Source organism: Polypterus senegalus, chromosome 15 (genome assembly GCF_016835505.1).
Source record: "Polypterus senegalus isolate Bchr_013 chromosome 15, ASM1683550v1, whole genome shotgun sequence".
Classification (NCBI taxonomy): Eukaryota; Metazoa; Chordata; class Cladistia; order Polypteriformes; family Polypteridae; genus Polypterus; species Polypterus senegalus.
The window spans coordinates 137,765,450-137,783,618 of record NC_053168.1 but is presented as its reverse complement, the minus strand read 5'-3'; the positions used below and the strand labels follow the sequence as shown (position 1 = coordinate 137,783,618).

At 38.5% G+C, this 18,169-nt stretch overlaps 1 protein-coding gene across 1 annotated transcript in view; it reads right to left on the bottom strand.

Annotated features, from left to right (window-relative positions):
• The window catches only part of LOC120515622 (protein Jumonji-like), a 269,278-nt gene extending 251,777 nt beyond the window's left edge, over positions 1–17,501 (bottom strand). The window contains exon 1 of the mRNA XM_039736756.1: positions 16,910–17,501. Within this exon, the coding sequence (XP_039592690.1) occupies positions 16,910–16,954 (45 nt within the window). The 5' untranslated portion in view covers positions 16,955–17,501. The remainder of the gene's footprint in view (positions 1–16,909) is intronic.
• Between the last annotated feature and the right edge of the window lie 668 nt (positions 17,502–18,169).

Here is an 18,169-nt window from a genome sequence, read left to right as displayed (position 1 = left end):
TTTTTCTACTGTTTCGTTTCTTCTTCTTAACTGCCTCGTTGCTCTCAATATCTGAGCTTTGGACTTCTGAAATTATGAGTTAGGTCTGTCTGTCCTCATTTTAACCAATCCTTTCTATTCCCCTGGCATTGGCATTAGTACTTTTAAAGCTTTCCTGATCTATCTCAATGAAAATCCTTTCACTTTCAGCAACGCCTTCATCTGAAGTAAGAAATACAGTTAACACACAGATGTAACCAAACGCGTGCAATTAAGTAAACTCGATATGTTGATTTATTCTGAATGATCAATTTGTTTATATGATAAACTGCCCAAAAACTACTTTGTGCAAAAAAAAGTATTAAATGGACTAAACAAATAAAGATACTAATTCACTGTCATGGGCAGCTTTTCCAATATCCTATAAAACCCCACACTACTTTAAGTACTCAATCTCCATGGCAACAGAAGAAAATGGAAGTGAGCACTACGTAAATTTTGATTAGTAAGATACAAGCTACTTGTGCATTTTAAGACATGTATAATGTGGGAAACAGCACATGCAACTTATACACAAACCAAATTAATAACAATGTCAGAAGAAAAAGAAAGAAAAAAACCCTTCAAACAACTAGTAAGATTCCTTTACAAAAGGGGGGAGAAAATCTTTTCCAAAAACACATTTTAAAGCATATTTAGTCTTAAAGCATCAACACAATCATCAAGTCAAAAATCATAAAATGAGCAAAGCCTAGACAGGACTAAATAACGTGAATGGGCAGGAAGGCAGAGTGCAAGTGTATTACAATCATAATGAGGAGAGTAATATTAAACTGAGAAATTACATTGGAAAAAACAAGTGTAAAGAAGAAAGTTAAAAAAAAAAAACCTCATTCATTTGGAGTATTCAGGTAAAGTATACTGTAGCTGAAAAAAAAACAAAAAAACAAATGAAACGGACAACAAAGGAGCGTATACAAAGCTCCAGAGAGGCAGTTTCTATGAAAAGCATACAAGTCCCCAGGGCCATCATTTATTACAATTCTTGCTCCTTCTATACTGCAGTCCTGAAATGATGAACTGGAAAGATCTAGAAAGAGAAACACACAAGAATAGCATTACATTGTCTACAATATTGAAATGAATTGGAAACCATTTAATCCTAAAGCCCATAATGCATTGCGATAGGCAGGACGTGGAGGTGTAGGACAAGAGGGTTGACAGATTTACCACCAGATTATCTGTATGTCAAAATGAAAGAGGGAAAAAAAAAAAAAAAAAAAAAACAAATGTACACCTTTCTTGAGAGTTCACATTGGAGAAACACATCCCAGTATATTGTCAATATCATCATGGTTCCGTATAAACAGTTGTTCTGACATTGATTACTTCAGGCAGTGCCTATTCTGGATTCACACCCCTTATGCAAAAAATGCAACATACCCAAACGTCTCATGTGTGGTATTTGTATATACTCTGAAGGCTCATATGCAACCTTAATGGCCTCTCATTTTCTACCGACTGCCTAATCTAAAGCTGAGATTTTAAAATTCCATCCCTGCTTCAGTTTTAAACTGCTTTTAAGTTAGCTTGCTTAAATTCAGTTGATAGATAGAGAGATATATTTCAGCCAGTTTAAACAATTATTTACATACACCCACACTTCCATTTTATCCATTAATTTTTAGAATCCACGGTGATCTTGGGTTGTTTGGAATCTACCTAAAAGGAGACACCTTGGACAGCATGCCAGTCCACTGAATGGCATTCTCAGGCATGCACTTGTACATTTTTTGCACATGGGATAAAGCCAACAGCTGCAAGTGTGACAGCATCTTAATAAGTGTTACCATGAACTTGCTCAATTTTGTTACTTAAATGTGGAGACAGTCACCTGAAGTCACAGGGAAGCGCGTAAAGTGAGAATAAGATAATGACAAGCAAGCAAAAGTGTACAGTTACTAAACTGACAGAGTTATTCAATATCAATTGGTTTGACTCAACTGTAAAATTCATGAATAAATTACAATGTGTGACTTTTAAAGTGACACAGATAAACACAATAACCTGTCATACAAGAACTAGAACAGTAAACACTTCAGACATCAATGCAACACACATAGGAAACAAAATGTGGTTCCTTGTTTCAACAAAACCGAGAATTAGTCTTTTGTTTGTTCTCATGCAAATATAGCTTGTATGCTGCTTTTTTGTCATGCTATTATTACCTCAATCAAAAATTAGAAAAACCTCACCTAACAATATGAAAGCCACCACCTAATCAATTAAAAGTCCCCGTGATCATCATTGTGTATGTACTACAAGAAGCAGTTTACCCAGCATAGTGCAGCTTTACTACATACAACAGAACACAAACTCTTTAAAAATTATGTTCACCAACAAAAAGCAATATAATGCAAGCAAAGCTTACATTTACACAGGCCAGTTACTGTTGAAATCCATCCATCCATTTTCCAAACACACTTGTCCAGGACCACGTTGCGGGGAAGTTGGAGTCTCAGTACATGAAATGATGGACTCCAATCCTACTGAATGTTTACTCTTCTATGTAATGTTACTACTTTCACCATAAATGCATATTAAAATGATAGACAGTAATTAGTTACTTGTACATACAAACCAAAAAACTGCATGTAAATGTTTCTGCACACAAGGTTTTAAACACAGTCTCATAAATGCAATTATAGACTGCCTAAACTCTTTACTGAGAGAATATTTTATATAAAAGCTTGACAGGCATTCAATGCCATTTTAATCTGCAGACTAAGACCAAGCACTCCATTTTTACCCTGAATGAAAACAGATTTTCATCATTTTGTGAAGACCAAAAAACTTTACAATATCAAGAATATCACACACACACACTCTATAAATGACTTTTCATACACATGAACATACACAGTAAGCACACAAATGTATTCTGAATAGTTATTGGCCCCATTCCTGATTTCCTTTATTGCAGATTTGTTATATTTTTTGGTCTTCAACTCAAAAACAAATACATACAGGGTACCCGAGTAAACTATTAACACATTTATGACAACAATTTTCCTTATGAAAAAAGTTACTCAACAAACTAGCACTGTGTAAAAAAACTAACAACGTCCTAGTAAAATAAACCCCATTACAGGAATAATTAGAGGCAGCTGCTCGATATCAGCCATCCCTGCTCAAAACCAAACACACTTATTTTGATATCTTCCACCAAAGTCAAGTTGCTAGCACATAATTATATGATCAAAGCGAGGTTGATATCTATCAGTCTGGAAAAGGCTACAAAAACTCTACTGAACCAAAGTGAGAGCCATAATCGCCAAATGGAGAACAATGAGAACAGGAGTGAATCTTGCCAGGAGTTTCCAAGATTACTCTAATGTGGCAGTGTAAAAGCATCCACAAAGGGTCAAAAACACATTTTTAAAGAGCTAATGGGCTTCTCTTGCCTCAGCTAAGGTCAGTGTTAATCGCTACACAATCAGAAAGACACAGTGCTAAAACTGGCTTAAATCGAGGAAGAGCTAATCCAGGAAAAACAAATGCCCACTACCTGTCTACAAGATCCAAAGGCTTTTTGGGACAATATTCTATGGACAGATGAGTGGACCTTTTTGGACAATGTGGGATTTAAAGTGTCTGCTGTAAAGCAAATGACCCGTTAAGTAAGAACACCATACCAACAGTCAAATGTGTACGAGGTAGTGTAACAAAGTTAAGGACGCCTTACTACTTTATGAACTTGCCTTAATTGAAAGGATCAGGAATTTTGCCCTACATCAGAAAATTCCAAAGAAGAATGTTGGGGAATCTCCCATAATCGGAAGATGAAGAAGAAGAGCAGTGCAGCAAGACAATGATACCAAATTACCAAGGCAAGTCCATATTGGAATGTAAAGAATCAAAGTGAAGGTTTTGGACTGCTGGGCTGTGGCAGGACCTGAATCAAGTGGTTAATGCTAACAACATTTCTGAATTACAGCAGCTCTCCATTAAAGAATGGGCTAACTGACATTATTCCACATTAGTGCGAAAGACAGATAAAACTGAATTATAGGAAGGGTTTGGTTGAATTCATTGCAGCTAATGGTGGTACAATCAATTATCAAGAGAAAGGGGCACATATACATTGCAAGGCAGTGTTGGATGATTCTGTTCATTTGGTAAATTAAGTAAATTAACACTTTTATCATATAAAAGGGCACCTGAATGAACTGAAAACACCATTTAGGTTGAAAAAAATCACTGTCAAAATTTGCAAAAACAGAGGAAATCAAAAATGGGCAAACATTCACTTAGATGGATAGACAGATATGAAGGGACTATATTAACTGATGAACAGATAGATACCATATACTACAATTTCACGCACTCTGTTTAAATACAAATAAAAAGATAGCATTCTGGTCAGATTAATAATCTCTCTCTAGATCACTCAAGTGCAAAGTGGGAGATGATTCCACACCTTAGCTACCAAGGCACACATCATAAAAATGCTTGTTAAAATACATCTTACTGAGAAATGCATTAACCAAGACGTAATTTAGGCTTCTAATTATAAAACACAAATAAGATTTAGGAGGCAAAAATTTAAATTCCTAATTGACAAATGCCAGTCTAAACTGAAAATATGCTACAAGCATGAGAAGTTTAGATAAGCAAAGGTATAATTTTACCAAACCAAAACTACACCTCATAAATATCCATTTCAAAGGCTTCATTTGCTTTATGACTTTGAAAAATGAATTAAGTGGAGAACACTAAGAAATTCATATTGTAACATCATTTCAAACAGAACTCAACCAACTTTGACGTATAGCACTGCACCAATCATTATTAGTTTTGAATGAGAGGTGCAATCACAAGATACGTTGCTTCATTTCTAAATATTTAATAAGTGTGCCTGACAAAACGTTTATATATAAAAAAAAAACAAACAAAAAAAAAAAACCAGCTGATTTAATTCAGAGGAATTTGTATCAATTACAGCTAGGATGATGGAATCAAAAAGAATATTTGATTGATAATCATGCATACTGAGAAAAGACAGATGTAAATTTAGATCAAGTCTCCCTGGACATAAAATGGCAAAAAAATTAAGCATGTAACAAAACACTTTATATTTTATCTGACACTATTCCTGCCAATGCGTAACAGCTGCAGCCCAGCCCCAAGACATAACATGGGCTACATCCCAGAAGAGATGCACAGATCCAAAAATCGCCCAGACAGACACTCTTCTGTTTCTCTCTACACACGTGGGTCCCACAGATACAGCACAAAGATAGCCTACCATGACATTCTGCCTGCCCAGAGGTCACTTGGATTCCTCAAGCCCGCATGAGAAGGAATGGATAATCCTGCCTTGCAGGCGACAATTCCCAGTTATTGATTAGAACAGGCACTCATGAATATGAAAAGCTCAAAAGCCCCACTGACAACGGCAGCCAAGAAATTTGAACCACTGGATTCTGTTACTCATTATTCCTGAAGTAAAACCACATGGCCAAAAGTTGAGGGCAGAAATTTAAACAAAGGAAGGGTGAGATCTTTCCAATCACTGCAGTTTTAATTAAGCTATTCAAAATGGATATCATTTGTCTCACAAGACAATGAGGAAGCAGGAGCATTAACACAGTTTCTGCCCTCAAGCCAAGTCCATCAAACTGTGAAATACACAAAATGCCATGTTTTATTGCAATGAATTGCAACTATAATATGCAAGATTGGGTTAGAGGTCATGCTACTTTACATAGCTTCTACACATTGATATAGATAACTAATACAAAACAGATAAAAATGTAGCATAAATGTAGATTTAAAAAAGTAAAAAAAAAACAAATTTAAGTGGGGTGTAGAAACCAGTGACTTAAAGCAGTGAGCTATTTGCTTATAGATCACATGCAACTTTAGAATAATGCCATTGATTTAAAAATAAATCAAGAAAAATACCACAGCAGTAAAAGTTTTTAACCATAATGGTTTAAACCTGCATACTAAGATAAAGGAGTGCAGGAAGCAAGACAACAATTTAACTGGACCCTTTCATTCCCTAAATGAATCTTGACTGCTCCAGGAGACTGGGCTTAAACCCCAGCCTGGGCCTTTTTCTTCTAAACATGTTGGACTTTTCCAGATTTCCTCCCACATCTTGGACAGATTACATTATGTGTCGATTCTAAACTGACTTCCAAGTAACTTCTCTGGATATGCACACACACACACGTTCTGAAATGATATGGCACTCCACTCAGAGGTGACACTTGCCAAAAGCAGATACTGCTATGTTCTTGCTCTCCAAAATATTAGAACTGAATTACTTATAAAAAGCAAAAAGTGGGTAAAACTGTAAATCGTCATTTAAGTTTAAACATATTTGGCTTGCTCCTCTTAGTTCTTCTTTGAGGCCTCACATCCCCCAAACCTTTCAAAACCATACAGGTAACTGTCACTATATACCCATAACTGGCTGCCTCTGCTTTAGTCTTTTTGAAAAATAAAATGAAAAACAAGGCATAGGATGGAAGCAAATTTCAAACATGTTGGCCCTTGTCATTTATGTTTTGAAAATAACAATAGCAAATCTACCAAAACTAAATACATCAACCTGCTCAAGATGAATCTGCCTAGCAAGCAAAAATGGAAAACGAAAAAAGAATGATGTGCAAATACTTCACTGCACAGCCTGCTGGCGCAGCGGTAGCGATACTGCCTCGCAGTAAAGAGACCACCAGATTCCATGTCCCAGTGACATATTTGCATGTTCTCCACATGTCCATATGGTTTCCAGGTGCTCGTTTCCACCCACTGTCCAACTTTAGGTTAGTGAAGTGGCCCTAGTGTGTGTCTGTCCTGATATGGACTGATGCCCAGTCTATGGTTTGTTAGTGCCTTACGTCCTATGCCACCCGAGATAGACTCCCCAGCACCACTCCCCAGTAACCCTGGTCTGGATTAAGTGGAATACATAATGACATGATATATTCTTCACTGAATTCTAAATAACGAATTTCCATTAGACTGAGGCTACCAAAATTGGCTTGGGCTTCCTGCAACACTGAAATGGACCAGGAAAAATTACAAAATGAATAAAATAGATAAAACTTTACAAGAAAATCTGCAATGCAGCCAGTACAACAGACAAGCCCCTTCAAGAATTATGTAACTTGCTTATAATGTATGGTACAGCAATAAGGAGCAGACACAAGGCTGAGCACAGTTCTGTATTGCTGCACAGTGAAGTCTCAAGGCTATTAAGGAGGTGGTTAAACAGTCATTTCTACAGTTCACCTTTGTGTAACATGCAGCTCTCAGCTCTGATACTATTCTGTAATTTAATACTCATTATGAAAGTTATTATACATTAAAAAAAAAAAAACCACACAAAACTACTGATTTCATGAAATGGGACATAAACAAAATCAATGTCTGATTACTAATTAGTTTTCAATTAGTTAATGGCAAGATAGATTCTTCATTTGGAATATTAGACGACATCTCAAAATATGGATGTACAGGCCAAAGGGAACCCATACAGACATTCATTACACATCATACAGAATCCCAGCTGGGCCAAACAGTACTAAAATGCAAAGCCCACAGCTGCAGATCTGTATCCGACTACTTGTGCACCGTGTGACCCACGGCATGTCAATTTACCTGCCATTGTAAGGAATGGAGTGTCTTTCTGCTTACAGCACCTTTTTATTTTTGTCTCCCTGTAGGAAAAAAAGTATACAATAAACACAAATGTTTCTTTTACATACATGCTATTCCTGTTCCTTTTTCCGTAGAAGCATCTCATTTAGCATAGTGGTATTGGGAAGCATCACTTTCAGAGGCCACCTTTTGTGTATCTATTGCATGGTCACATCAGTTACATTAGAAGAAAAATAAACTTACTAATAGCAGACATTCTCAAAGAAATGTGCGAAAATAAACTCACTTTAGCCACTTAAATCTATTATGCATGTTGAAATACACAGAGCAGCATCCACAAATTCCAATTGTTGTTGGGGAACACAAGGCTGCGGGTTTCTTTTGAGCTCATTTCTTTATTAACTGATACTGCTGAGCACTACTAATCTAGATTAAAATTACTAGCATACTAAAATGAGAATGTGGCTTAACAGAAACTGACAAAGTAAATGAGCAAAAACAAATTCTTGCTTCACGAGTAGCACATGGGCAATTCACAAGTGGCCACCTATCAACAAAGACCTCCGAGACTGCATTTAGCAGCGAATTAAATGTACAATTGCAACATACACGACTGTAGTGTGTGAGGGATCATCAAGCATTTGTTCCCATTAAGAAAGTGAAATTGATTTAAGGCTGCTGATTCTGTCAAGGACAAGAAAAAATTGTAGCAGCCCAGTTAACGGTAAATTCACCTTACGTTGTGTTCTGAAGCCCAACAGTGTTGCACTATGTTAAAAGAATACTCCACCCAAAAAAGATGTTGCTGATCTGTTTGTAGTGATGGCCAAGAAAACATTTCTATCTCTTATCTTGTTGAAGAATGAAGGGAACGATCTCTGATAGAACAGGAACCTAATGTGACCAGCACTGGACAACAGCAAACAATATAAAAAATTTCCATGAAAAACAAAATCTCACGTTATTTGTGTCACATAATTCACTTATCAAGTCATCTAGTTGTATGGTTACAACATGAAAAAATCATGCATTTTTTTGCTAAAATATTAGTAAGTAAACATGTAAACACCTCCGGTTGTGGTTAGTCCACAAACAGGGAGCCCCTTCACATGCGGTTAAGCTTTTGAATTAAAATTCCGTTCATTAATCAAGTATTTTGTACACATTTCAAAAGCATGACTCCATGTGAAGGGGCTCCCTGTTTGTGGACTACTTTCATTATCTGAAGGTACAGGGCATCCGGAAAGTATTCACAGCGCATCACTTTTTCCACATTTTGTTAAGTTACAGCCTTATTCCAAAATTGATTCATTTTTTTCCTCAGAATTCTACACACAACACCCCATAATGACAACGTGAAAAAAGTTTACTTGAGATATTTGCAAATTTATTAAAAATAAAAAATATTGAGACATCCCATGTGCATAAGTATTCACAGCCTTTGCCATGAAGATGAGATGTTTCTGCAGCTTCATTGGAGTCCACCTGCGGTAAATTCAGTTGACTGGACATGATTTGGAAAGGCACACACCTGTCTATAGAAGGTCCCACAGTTGACAGTTCATGTCAGAGCACAAACCAAGCATGAAGTCCAAGGAATTGTCTGTAGACCTCCGACACAGGATTGTCTCAAGGCACAAATCTGGGGAAGGTTACAGAAAAATGTCTGCTGCTTTAAAGGTCCCAATGAGCACAGTGGCCTCCATCATCTGTAAGTGGAAGAAGTTCGAAACCACCAGGACTCTTCCTAGAGCTGGCCGGCCATCTAAACTGAGCGATCAGGTGAGAAGGGCCTTAGTCAGGGAGGTGACCAAGAACCTGATGGTCACTCTGTCAGAGCTCCAGAGGTCCTCTGTGGAGAGAGGAGAACCTTCCAGAAGGACAACCATCTCTGCAGCAATCCACCAATCAGGCCTGTATGGTAGAGTGGCCAGACGGAAGCCACTCCTTAGTAAAAGGCACATGGAAGCCCGCCTGGAGTTTGCCAGAAGGCACCTGAAGGACTCTCAGACCATGAGAAACAAAATTTTCTGGTCTGATGAGACAAAGATTGAACTCTTTGGTGTGAATGCCAGGCGTCACGTTTGGAGGAAACCAGGCACCGCTCATCACCAGGCCAATACCATCCCTACAGTGAAGCATGGTGGTGGCAGCATCAGGAACTGGGAGACTAGTCAGGATAAAGGGAAAGATGACTGCAGCAATGTACAGAGACATCCTGGATGAAAACCTGCTCCAGAGCGCTCTTGACCTCAGACTGGGGCGACGGTTCATCTTTCAACAGGACAACGACCCTAAGCACACAGCCAAGATATCAAAGGAGTGGCTTCAGGACAACTCTGTGAATGTCCTTGAGTGGCCCAGTCAGAGCTCAGATTTGAATCCGATTGAACATCTCTGGAGAGATCTTAAAATGGCTGTGCACCGACGCTTCCCATCCAACCTGATGGCGCTTGAGAGGTGCTGCAAAGAGGAATGGGCGACACTGGCCAAGGATAGGTGTGCCAAACTTGTGGCATCATATTCAAAAAGACTTGAGGCTGGAATTGCTGCCAAAGGTGCATCGACAAAGCATTGAGCAAAGGCTGTGAATACTTATGGACATGGGATTTCTCAGTTTTTTTATTTTTAATAAATTTGCAAAAACCTCAAATTAAACTTTTTTCACGTTGTCATTATGGGGTGTTGTGTGTAGAATTCTGAGGGAAAAAAATGAATTTAATCCATTTTGGAATAAGGCTGGAACATATGAAAATGTGGAAAAAGTGATGCGCTGTGAATACTTTCCGGATGCACTGTGATTGTTCACTGATATTTTAACAAAAAAATAAATAAATAAATAAAAAATAAAAAAATGCACGCGTTTTGCACATTGCGAGTATACAACTGGACACCTTGACATGTGGATTATGTGACATAAGTAACAGAAGACTTTATGGATGTTTTTGATATTCTTTGCTGCTGTCCAGCACTAGTTACCACACCACCTCTCATTCTATCAGAAAGGTTAGCATTAGATAAGATAAACTTTATTAATCCCAAGGGGAAATTTATCTCTGCTTTCCATAAAAACATGCATCTCAGCCATCACTACAAACTACAAGGGGTAAGTAGCATATTAAAGAAAATTACTTCGGGTGGAACATTCTGTTAATAAGGACTTGCCGTTATTTATATTAAGTCTCTCATTATTAACTAAAGACACTTCTAATCTCTTAACAACTCCTCCATGAACTAATTTAAACTCATATACTGTGCTGTAAGACTCTGCACTGGACTAAGTTGTTCTCCTTCAGAACAGCTACCTGTAAAAGGGTAAGAATACTGGATGTGTAAAAATGCAGAAACATTCTAAAAGAAACTATTTTTAATGCACCAAAAGGTAAAAGTGTATAATTTCAACAAATGTCTAGAGGTATCACAACAAGATTTTCCCTCTCGCATTATTTTGGCCTGTTCAGCCAATGAGGGACTCAGCTATGAAGTTGGGGAATAACAATGGAAATGGTTATTGACCAAATAGTGTGGTCTTTATTGATCTTTCTTCAGAAAAAAATGGATGGAAGTTCTAAGCTAGTCATACATTCACCTTCTAAATAGATTGACCACTTAAGTATCATATTCAAACAATATTACTCAAAGCAAGTAGCCGAGATATAAACCGAATACACCAGAGGCCTATTTAGAGAAAACAATGAGCAAAAATAAAGATTCAAGCAGCTTTGATGACAGCACGGAGCAAGAATTTTAGTAATATTTGCAGTAAAATGTGAAAGCCAACATGACTTATGAACAGCGACAGTCCACTTATGAGGACGGTGCTGCCAAAACAGGCAGTTCAAAACGTACAACCTGTAGCTTGTTGGATGCAGACCATCCACTCTCTTGTCAGAGAATCTGTGGAATGAGATAACAGAAAAACAATGAACTTGTGAGGAGCAGATATCAACCACAGACTAATCTCCTAGAGCTATGGCAAACACTGAAATCCATTTGGGTCTGCATCTCAGCACCACACACACACTTTCAACAACTCACTGAGTGGATGGCCCAACACATTCAGAGGAAAAAGTACCAGGCCAACATTGACATTAGACAGGCATGTTAAATAAAGTTGCTACTTTCAAACCAAGACTGCCATGAAGTGTGGAGTTTTTTTGTTTTTTCTTGTCCTCCCTGGTCATCGGACCTTACTTTTATTCTATGTTAATGAGTTTAGTCTTATTGTAATTCTTACTTTGTCTTTTTTCTCTTTCTTCATCATGTAAAGCACTGAGCTACATTATTTGTATGAAAATGTGCTATATAAATAAATGCGGTTTGATTAAAGACATTAACCATGTGTTTAAAGATGCACAGTGCAGGGAGGGACCCTGGCCGTAGAACAGACATAGAGCACCTTGATCCTAAGTTTCCCCCAATGCTCTTTTTACGCTGCTGGATGCATTACATAACCTTTGGGTGGTGTGTCACAGAAGGAAAGGACAGGAAAGGAACAACAATGGATCTTAAAAAAAAAAAGCCTATGAAACCTACACTATTGCACTGGAAACTCCACAAACGCTTAGTGGATTCCTAATCTGATAAGAGTCAGTTTCACTTTTGTGGCTTTTTTACGCCTGTTTTAAATCAATTACTCATTTTTTTCAAAAATATTGATGGTTGAGCTAGATGTTATATCAAAAACTAAGCAAGCAGTAAAAAGGTGTTTTACCTAAGACTACAGGCTTGCTTGTTCAAATGGAAACTGTCTTTTTAATAGCAGCGTAAAGGAAAATGTTCCTTATCAATGTTCGCGTTAATGACACATGCTTTTAGATAGAAAGGAAATTTAAGGGAACTACCTATAGAGTGGAATGCTTTCATCTTACCATCACCAACAGCCTTTCCAAAAACTGATTAGTAATAAGACAAAGTGAAAATTGCCAATAGCCTGCGTTCAAGTTGCCAACATGCATGACAAGACAAAGTATATTTCAAACACCTCAGGGGACCAAGAATCATTCTTCATTTGCTAGGCCACCAAGTTCTTTCTGTATTCGCGCATTACTAGTTAGAAGTCTATACAGAGATCCCCGTCCGTCCCCTTTTGCGCATCACGACTGATCAATGGTTTTTACTCTAAAAATAACACAAACTGCACCAACTCAGTAGGGGAGGCAAATGCACATTTCCAAACAAATTGGAGAGGCCTGTGATCTGTAAAAACTTAACCACAGCTGAACCCATTAAAACCAGACTGTCCTACATACCAAAAAAATTACATATAATTTAAGGAAATTGTGCTTTATTTTTATTAGAGTTTCAACAACATAAAACCAGAAGAGAATCAGAATCAGGTGGAAAAGTTATTAGCAATGGGGTCTCCCAGTTCCAGAGCCTTGGATCCAATTCTCCCATCAAGTCAACGTCTGTATGGAGTTTACACATCTTCCCCCATCACCAACTCTACATGGGATTTCTCTAGCTTTCCAGTACATAAAAAAAACAAACAGGCAGAATTGTTAATTCACTAAAATGGACCTACTTATGTTCTCTGAGGAAATGTCATCAATCGACCCCCCCAATTGCAATTCCACATTTGAGCCTGTTCAAGAGACTCAGCCCAGTGATACACTGGTGTCTTATCCAGTGTTAAACTGGATTCAGCAGCTTTAACAATGATATCACACATATATATTATATATATATATAGCACACATTTTACATATTTGTATGCTACACCTTGGGTGTATCTATATACTGTAAACACATTTACTGTACACAGATACATACATATTTACATACAAAGCAATAAATCACGCAAATTCTAAATGGCATTAAATTAAGAACAGTGGTTAGTATGAATGCCTCATGAATCCTGCACCTGGGTTCGAAATTCTGCATGTGGTCCGTATCTTTATAGAGTTTCACATTCTCCCTTTTTCTGCATTGGGTTTCTCTTTAGGAACTTCTTTTTGTTAACTGAAACCAAATTAAAATTTCCCAAATGTGGATGGGCACACATGAAAACACTGTGATAAGGTTGGTCTCTGAATCAATTCCCCGCTCTTTAATATACACTCCATAAAATAAATGATCACTTAATGCACCCACAACTACATTAAAGTGAAATATTGTCAATGCAAGAGTTGCCCTGTAAACTGCTGCCCAAAGATTATCAAGCTGATGGGAGGGGACACATTAAGCACAATGTTTGTGGTTGCCGGTCTTGAGCAACTTGCCTGAATTAATGCAATACGATACATGGTACACCTACTTCTTCCAAAGACTTTACTAATCCATTTCTTTATTTTTTTTTTAGTGGTTAAGACTTTATGGTTGGAAGACATGGATGCTATCCAGTGACCTGAGATGAAGACTGGACTCCTTCAGCACTGTGTCTCTTCAGAGAATCCATGAGTATCACTGGTTTGACTTTGTGTTGCTCACAGAGTCCCGAATGAGGCATATTACCTGTATTGTGAGTAAGCGTCAGTTACGGCATTAAAGCCATGTGGCACAATTCCAAGAGGGTGTTCCGGCTCGCAGGATCCTCATCAACTGAGAACCGGAGCAGCTGCACCAGGCCAAAGGGACACCCACATCACACCTGGCTACAGCAGATAGATGGCCATTTCCTGACCGCACCTATCAAGACTTTGGACTTCAAACCCTGAGGGTATGGGTTCAAACCCAGCTACTGACACTGAGTGACTATGACAGAATCCTAACATGAAGTACTACTGGCTGGTTTGGCATAAACACTACAAGGCAAAGCAGAGAGTATTGTGGTCAGCCGAATGCATCACTGGGTGAGCACTCTAACTTCCAGTACATGTATACCGAGCAATTAGGACCAGGACAAAGAAAATTATTAATGACAACGGCCATCCCAACAACAGCCTCTTCTCGTTGCTGCAAGGAAAACTCTACCATTGGCTGAAGACAAGTTTAGAGAGACTGTGGAGGAGTTTCTGTCAAAATCTTGACTGAGGAAAAGGTCTACAACCACATGATGCTCTATTGCCAATTCTCTTATACGTGGTTATGTGTTTGTAACTGTGGTGTAATGCATACTATTGTATTCATTTAACAGTCACTTCTAATGAATTTGTAAAGATATGCATTATCGATTATTGTTTTACTGTCTTTTTATACTTTTTAATGTACAATTTTGGAGTTTAGCAACTAAGCATTTCATAGCATATTGTACTGCGTGTATTTAACAGCATGTGAGAAATAAAAAATGTAACCAACTATCTCAAGTGCTGTAAGGCCAGGATGTAAAATCCAAGTTATGGATAATGGTGTCAGCCAAGTAATAATAATGACAGAATGGGAGTCTTCTAATTAGGAGAAGAAGATAGTAACAGAAAACACAGCTCATCTATCCATCCATTTTCTAACCCACTTATAAACATAACCTGCAAGTCGCATTAAAATGGGGAAACAGTCAATACAGTCACTAGATGAATAGTTGAAAATGCAGAAATCATCTTTTGTCTAAGGAAATGTTTATTAGTAACCTAGAAAAGGCAGTGTTTAACAATGACCCAATTCCAACTGAGGTTGAGGACTCCCTGCTCAGGTAACATGAACACACTTCCTATGGAGGCAAAGTGGAATGAGGCTAAATGGGGTGATTTCCAAACAGTTGCAAAGCCTTACCCCCCCCCCCAACTCCCCACCCCCGCGCGTGACGTCACGGAACCTAGCAGCTGGCCTCTCCCAGAAGTGCCACTATTGTTTAAAATGAACCTGTTGCTTTAAGAAGCCTGCTAACAAAAAAGGAGAGAGGAAGGGAAGAGAAGGAAAGGGAGGGGGTTAGCCGAGCTGCGCCAACGAGGAATTTAAAGAGTCGCAGAAGGATAAAGAAGACTTCACGCTACTTTCCTCGCAAAACTGACCAGCCAGACGACAACAGCGCAGAGACAGACCCGAGACTGCCCAAAACAGATCTGTTGAGCCCAATCGCTTCCGTGTGTCACGATTAGAAAAAGGAAGCGGCAACAACGGGGTTAAAGATCTAAATAAATAAATAAGCACGCTTGCGGAAATAAGCAAAGCATGAAGGCACTGCACATACACAAAAGCATATGTTCTGGATAACTATAAAAGGTAAAATAACAGTAATACATGCACACTGAGGTGCTCTGTCACGCACCCACGACCCCCAATTCCTGTTCGGCGACAGCTTGCTGTCACCGTCTGCGCGAGACCTTTCTCCGCTCCGCAGGAGAGAAAATGGTCGCTTGCCGTGCTGGCGGCTCAGCAAGGCGAAACTCCGCAATGCGACTGGAAACTGCCTCCAATCGCCTAGGCGAGCCCCCTGCTGCCGATCGCATTACCTCCCATTTGCCCTTCGCGGGTACCCCTGTGAAAATTCAGTACATGCCACCATCACCACCCTCATTTCTCCACGTCTACATAGACAAATGTCACCTGAAGCAGACAGAGGTCACATCGCCCAAACACACACGCCAAAAAAACAAAAAAACAAAACAAAAAAAAAAACACTTCAGCGGGGTGCAGGCTATCCGACCAACGTAAAAACTAACATGCATAAACCCACAATAATTCACTTGGATCGTCTTTACTGGTAGCCATTGTCACTCTAAAATTGGCGACACCCCTCCCGTTCTCTCCTTTTGCGCTAGCTCGAGTGGCATTCCACCTCAACGTCAATAATGAAAACGCGATGAATCGACCGAGACTTCTGGGGAGAAAGTGCGATTAATCGATCTAGGGTCGGTCTCTCAAGGAAGATATGACAACAGAATTAAATAATGACCCCCACACACACACACACCCCCTTGACAAACACAACCATCATGGTGAACACACAAAGCCCCCGATCAGCAATAAGAGGGGACATTTATAAATAAATAAATAGGCCGCAAAATTTAAGAGGGCAGGAAGGTGGACAGACTTGACCTCCCAGCGCAACGAGCGTGACGCGCCGTCACGACGCCAATTCCGACAGGAGAAAAAGTGGGGCGCACGGCAACTCTCGCCGAGAAAGATGTTTGATGTGGTGCTGTCTACACACACGTAAGTGCTGGAACGTTCGAGTGTCCAAAAGGAAAAAAAAATAAAGAGAAAGGCGGAAAAAAGCAGCAGAGTACAACTTAAACAAGCAGACACAGCGAACCCGGGAGGACCGATTCCGTCAGAAAGGCGAAAGTTGCAAAGCGCTTCCATTGCCAAGGCAAAGTTGCCGTGACCTCGCTACAATAACGTCTAGAAAATACCATCGGGCGAACGGCTTACTTACTAATTTCTTTTGAATGATATTTCTCTTGGGTCTTTCCTTGCTCATTATGGCATCCGAATCGTGTTTGCTAAAAGACTGGCCACATGAATTCTTCTTTAAAAGGAGAGACGCTGGAAATCCTGAAATCCTGGCTTTGCCCGAAGGAGTATTCTCTCTCTCGCTCGCTCCCTCTCTCCTTTTTTAAATCCCTCCTTATTTTTTCCTTTTAAATTCCCTTTTTCCTCGCTTGTGTTTTGTTTTCAATAACACGGGCCGGACCGCCGCTTTGTAGTAAATCCCCAAGTTAGAAATCCACGACTGCAGGAGAAAAAAACTAATCAAACAAAAAAAACATCACATCGGCAGAATGCACGTATAACCATTTGCAGTATCTTCCCTTTGTAGCCAAAAAGACGCCATTCACTATCGCTTCTCCTTTAAAAACAACAGAAGGTTAGTCGGAAAGCTGTTGAGCGCCTTTGGAAGTTACATTTTGTTCCGGAAACGTGTTAAAAGGTAGCGAAATAAATAAAAAGCTGGTAGTCACGTTTTCGCTGGAGCTTGCAGACGAGATGAATGCACTCCAGCAACACTAGGGAATCTGCACACAGCGAAGCTCTTTCTTCCAAGGTCCCGGCCAATAGGAGCTGAGGACGGGCCCAGCGGTAACTTTAAAAGGACGACAGACTTAGGGAATGAGGACAAATCTACACGTCGTGTCAAAACGCAGACTTTAAACGTGACTTTAAAAGGATGACAGTTTTAGGGTACGGCGTCAAAGATAAAGACGATTAAAAAAACGAACAATATGCTCGCGGTAACTTTGAAGGATAAGTTCGGTATTTTGTTAAATCAAAGTTATTTCTTCAAAAGCATTAAATATGTACATTTCCATGGGGTTCTTAAGTTAAAATATTTATATATGTATGTGCATATATATATATATGTATATATATATGTATATACATATATGTATATATATATATGTATATATGTGTATATATATATATATATATGTATATATATGTGTATATATATGTATGTATATATATGTGTATATATATATATATATGTATATATATATATATATATATATATATATATATATATATATATATATATATATATATATATATATATATATATATATATATATATATATATATATATATATATATATATATATATATATATATATATATATATTTTTTTTTTCATAAGTCTGACTCTCAATCTGATTATTTGGGCAGTTACCTCTTTGGCAGTCACTGTTTCACACAT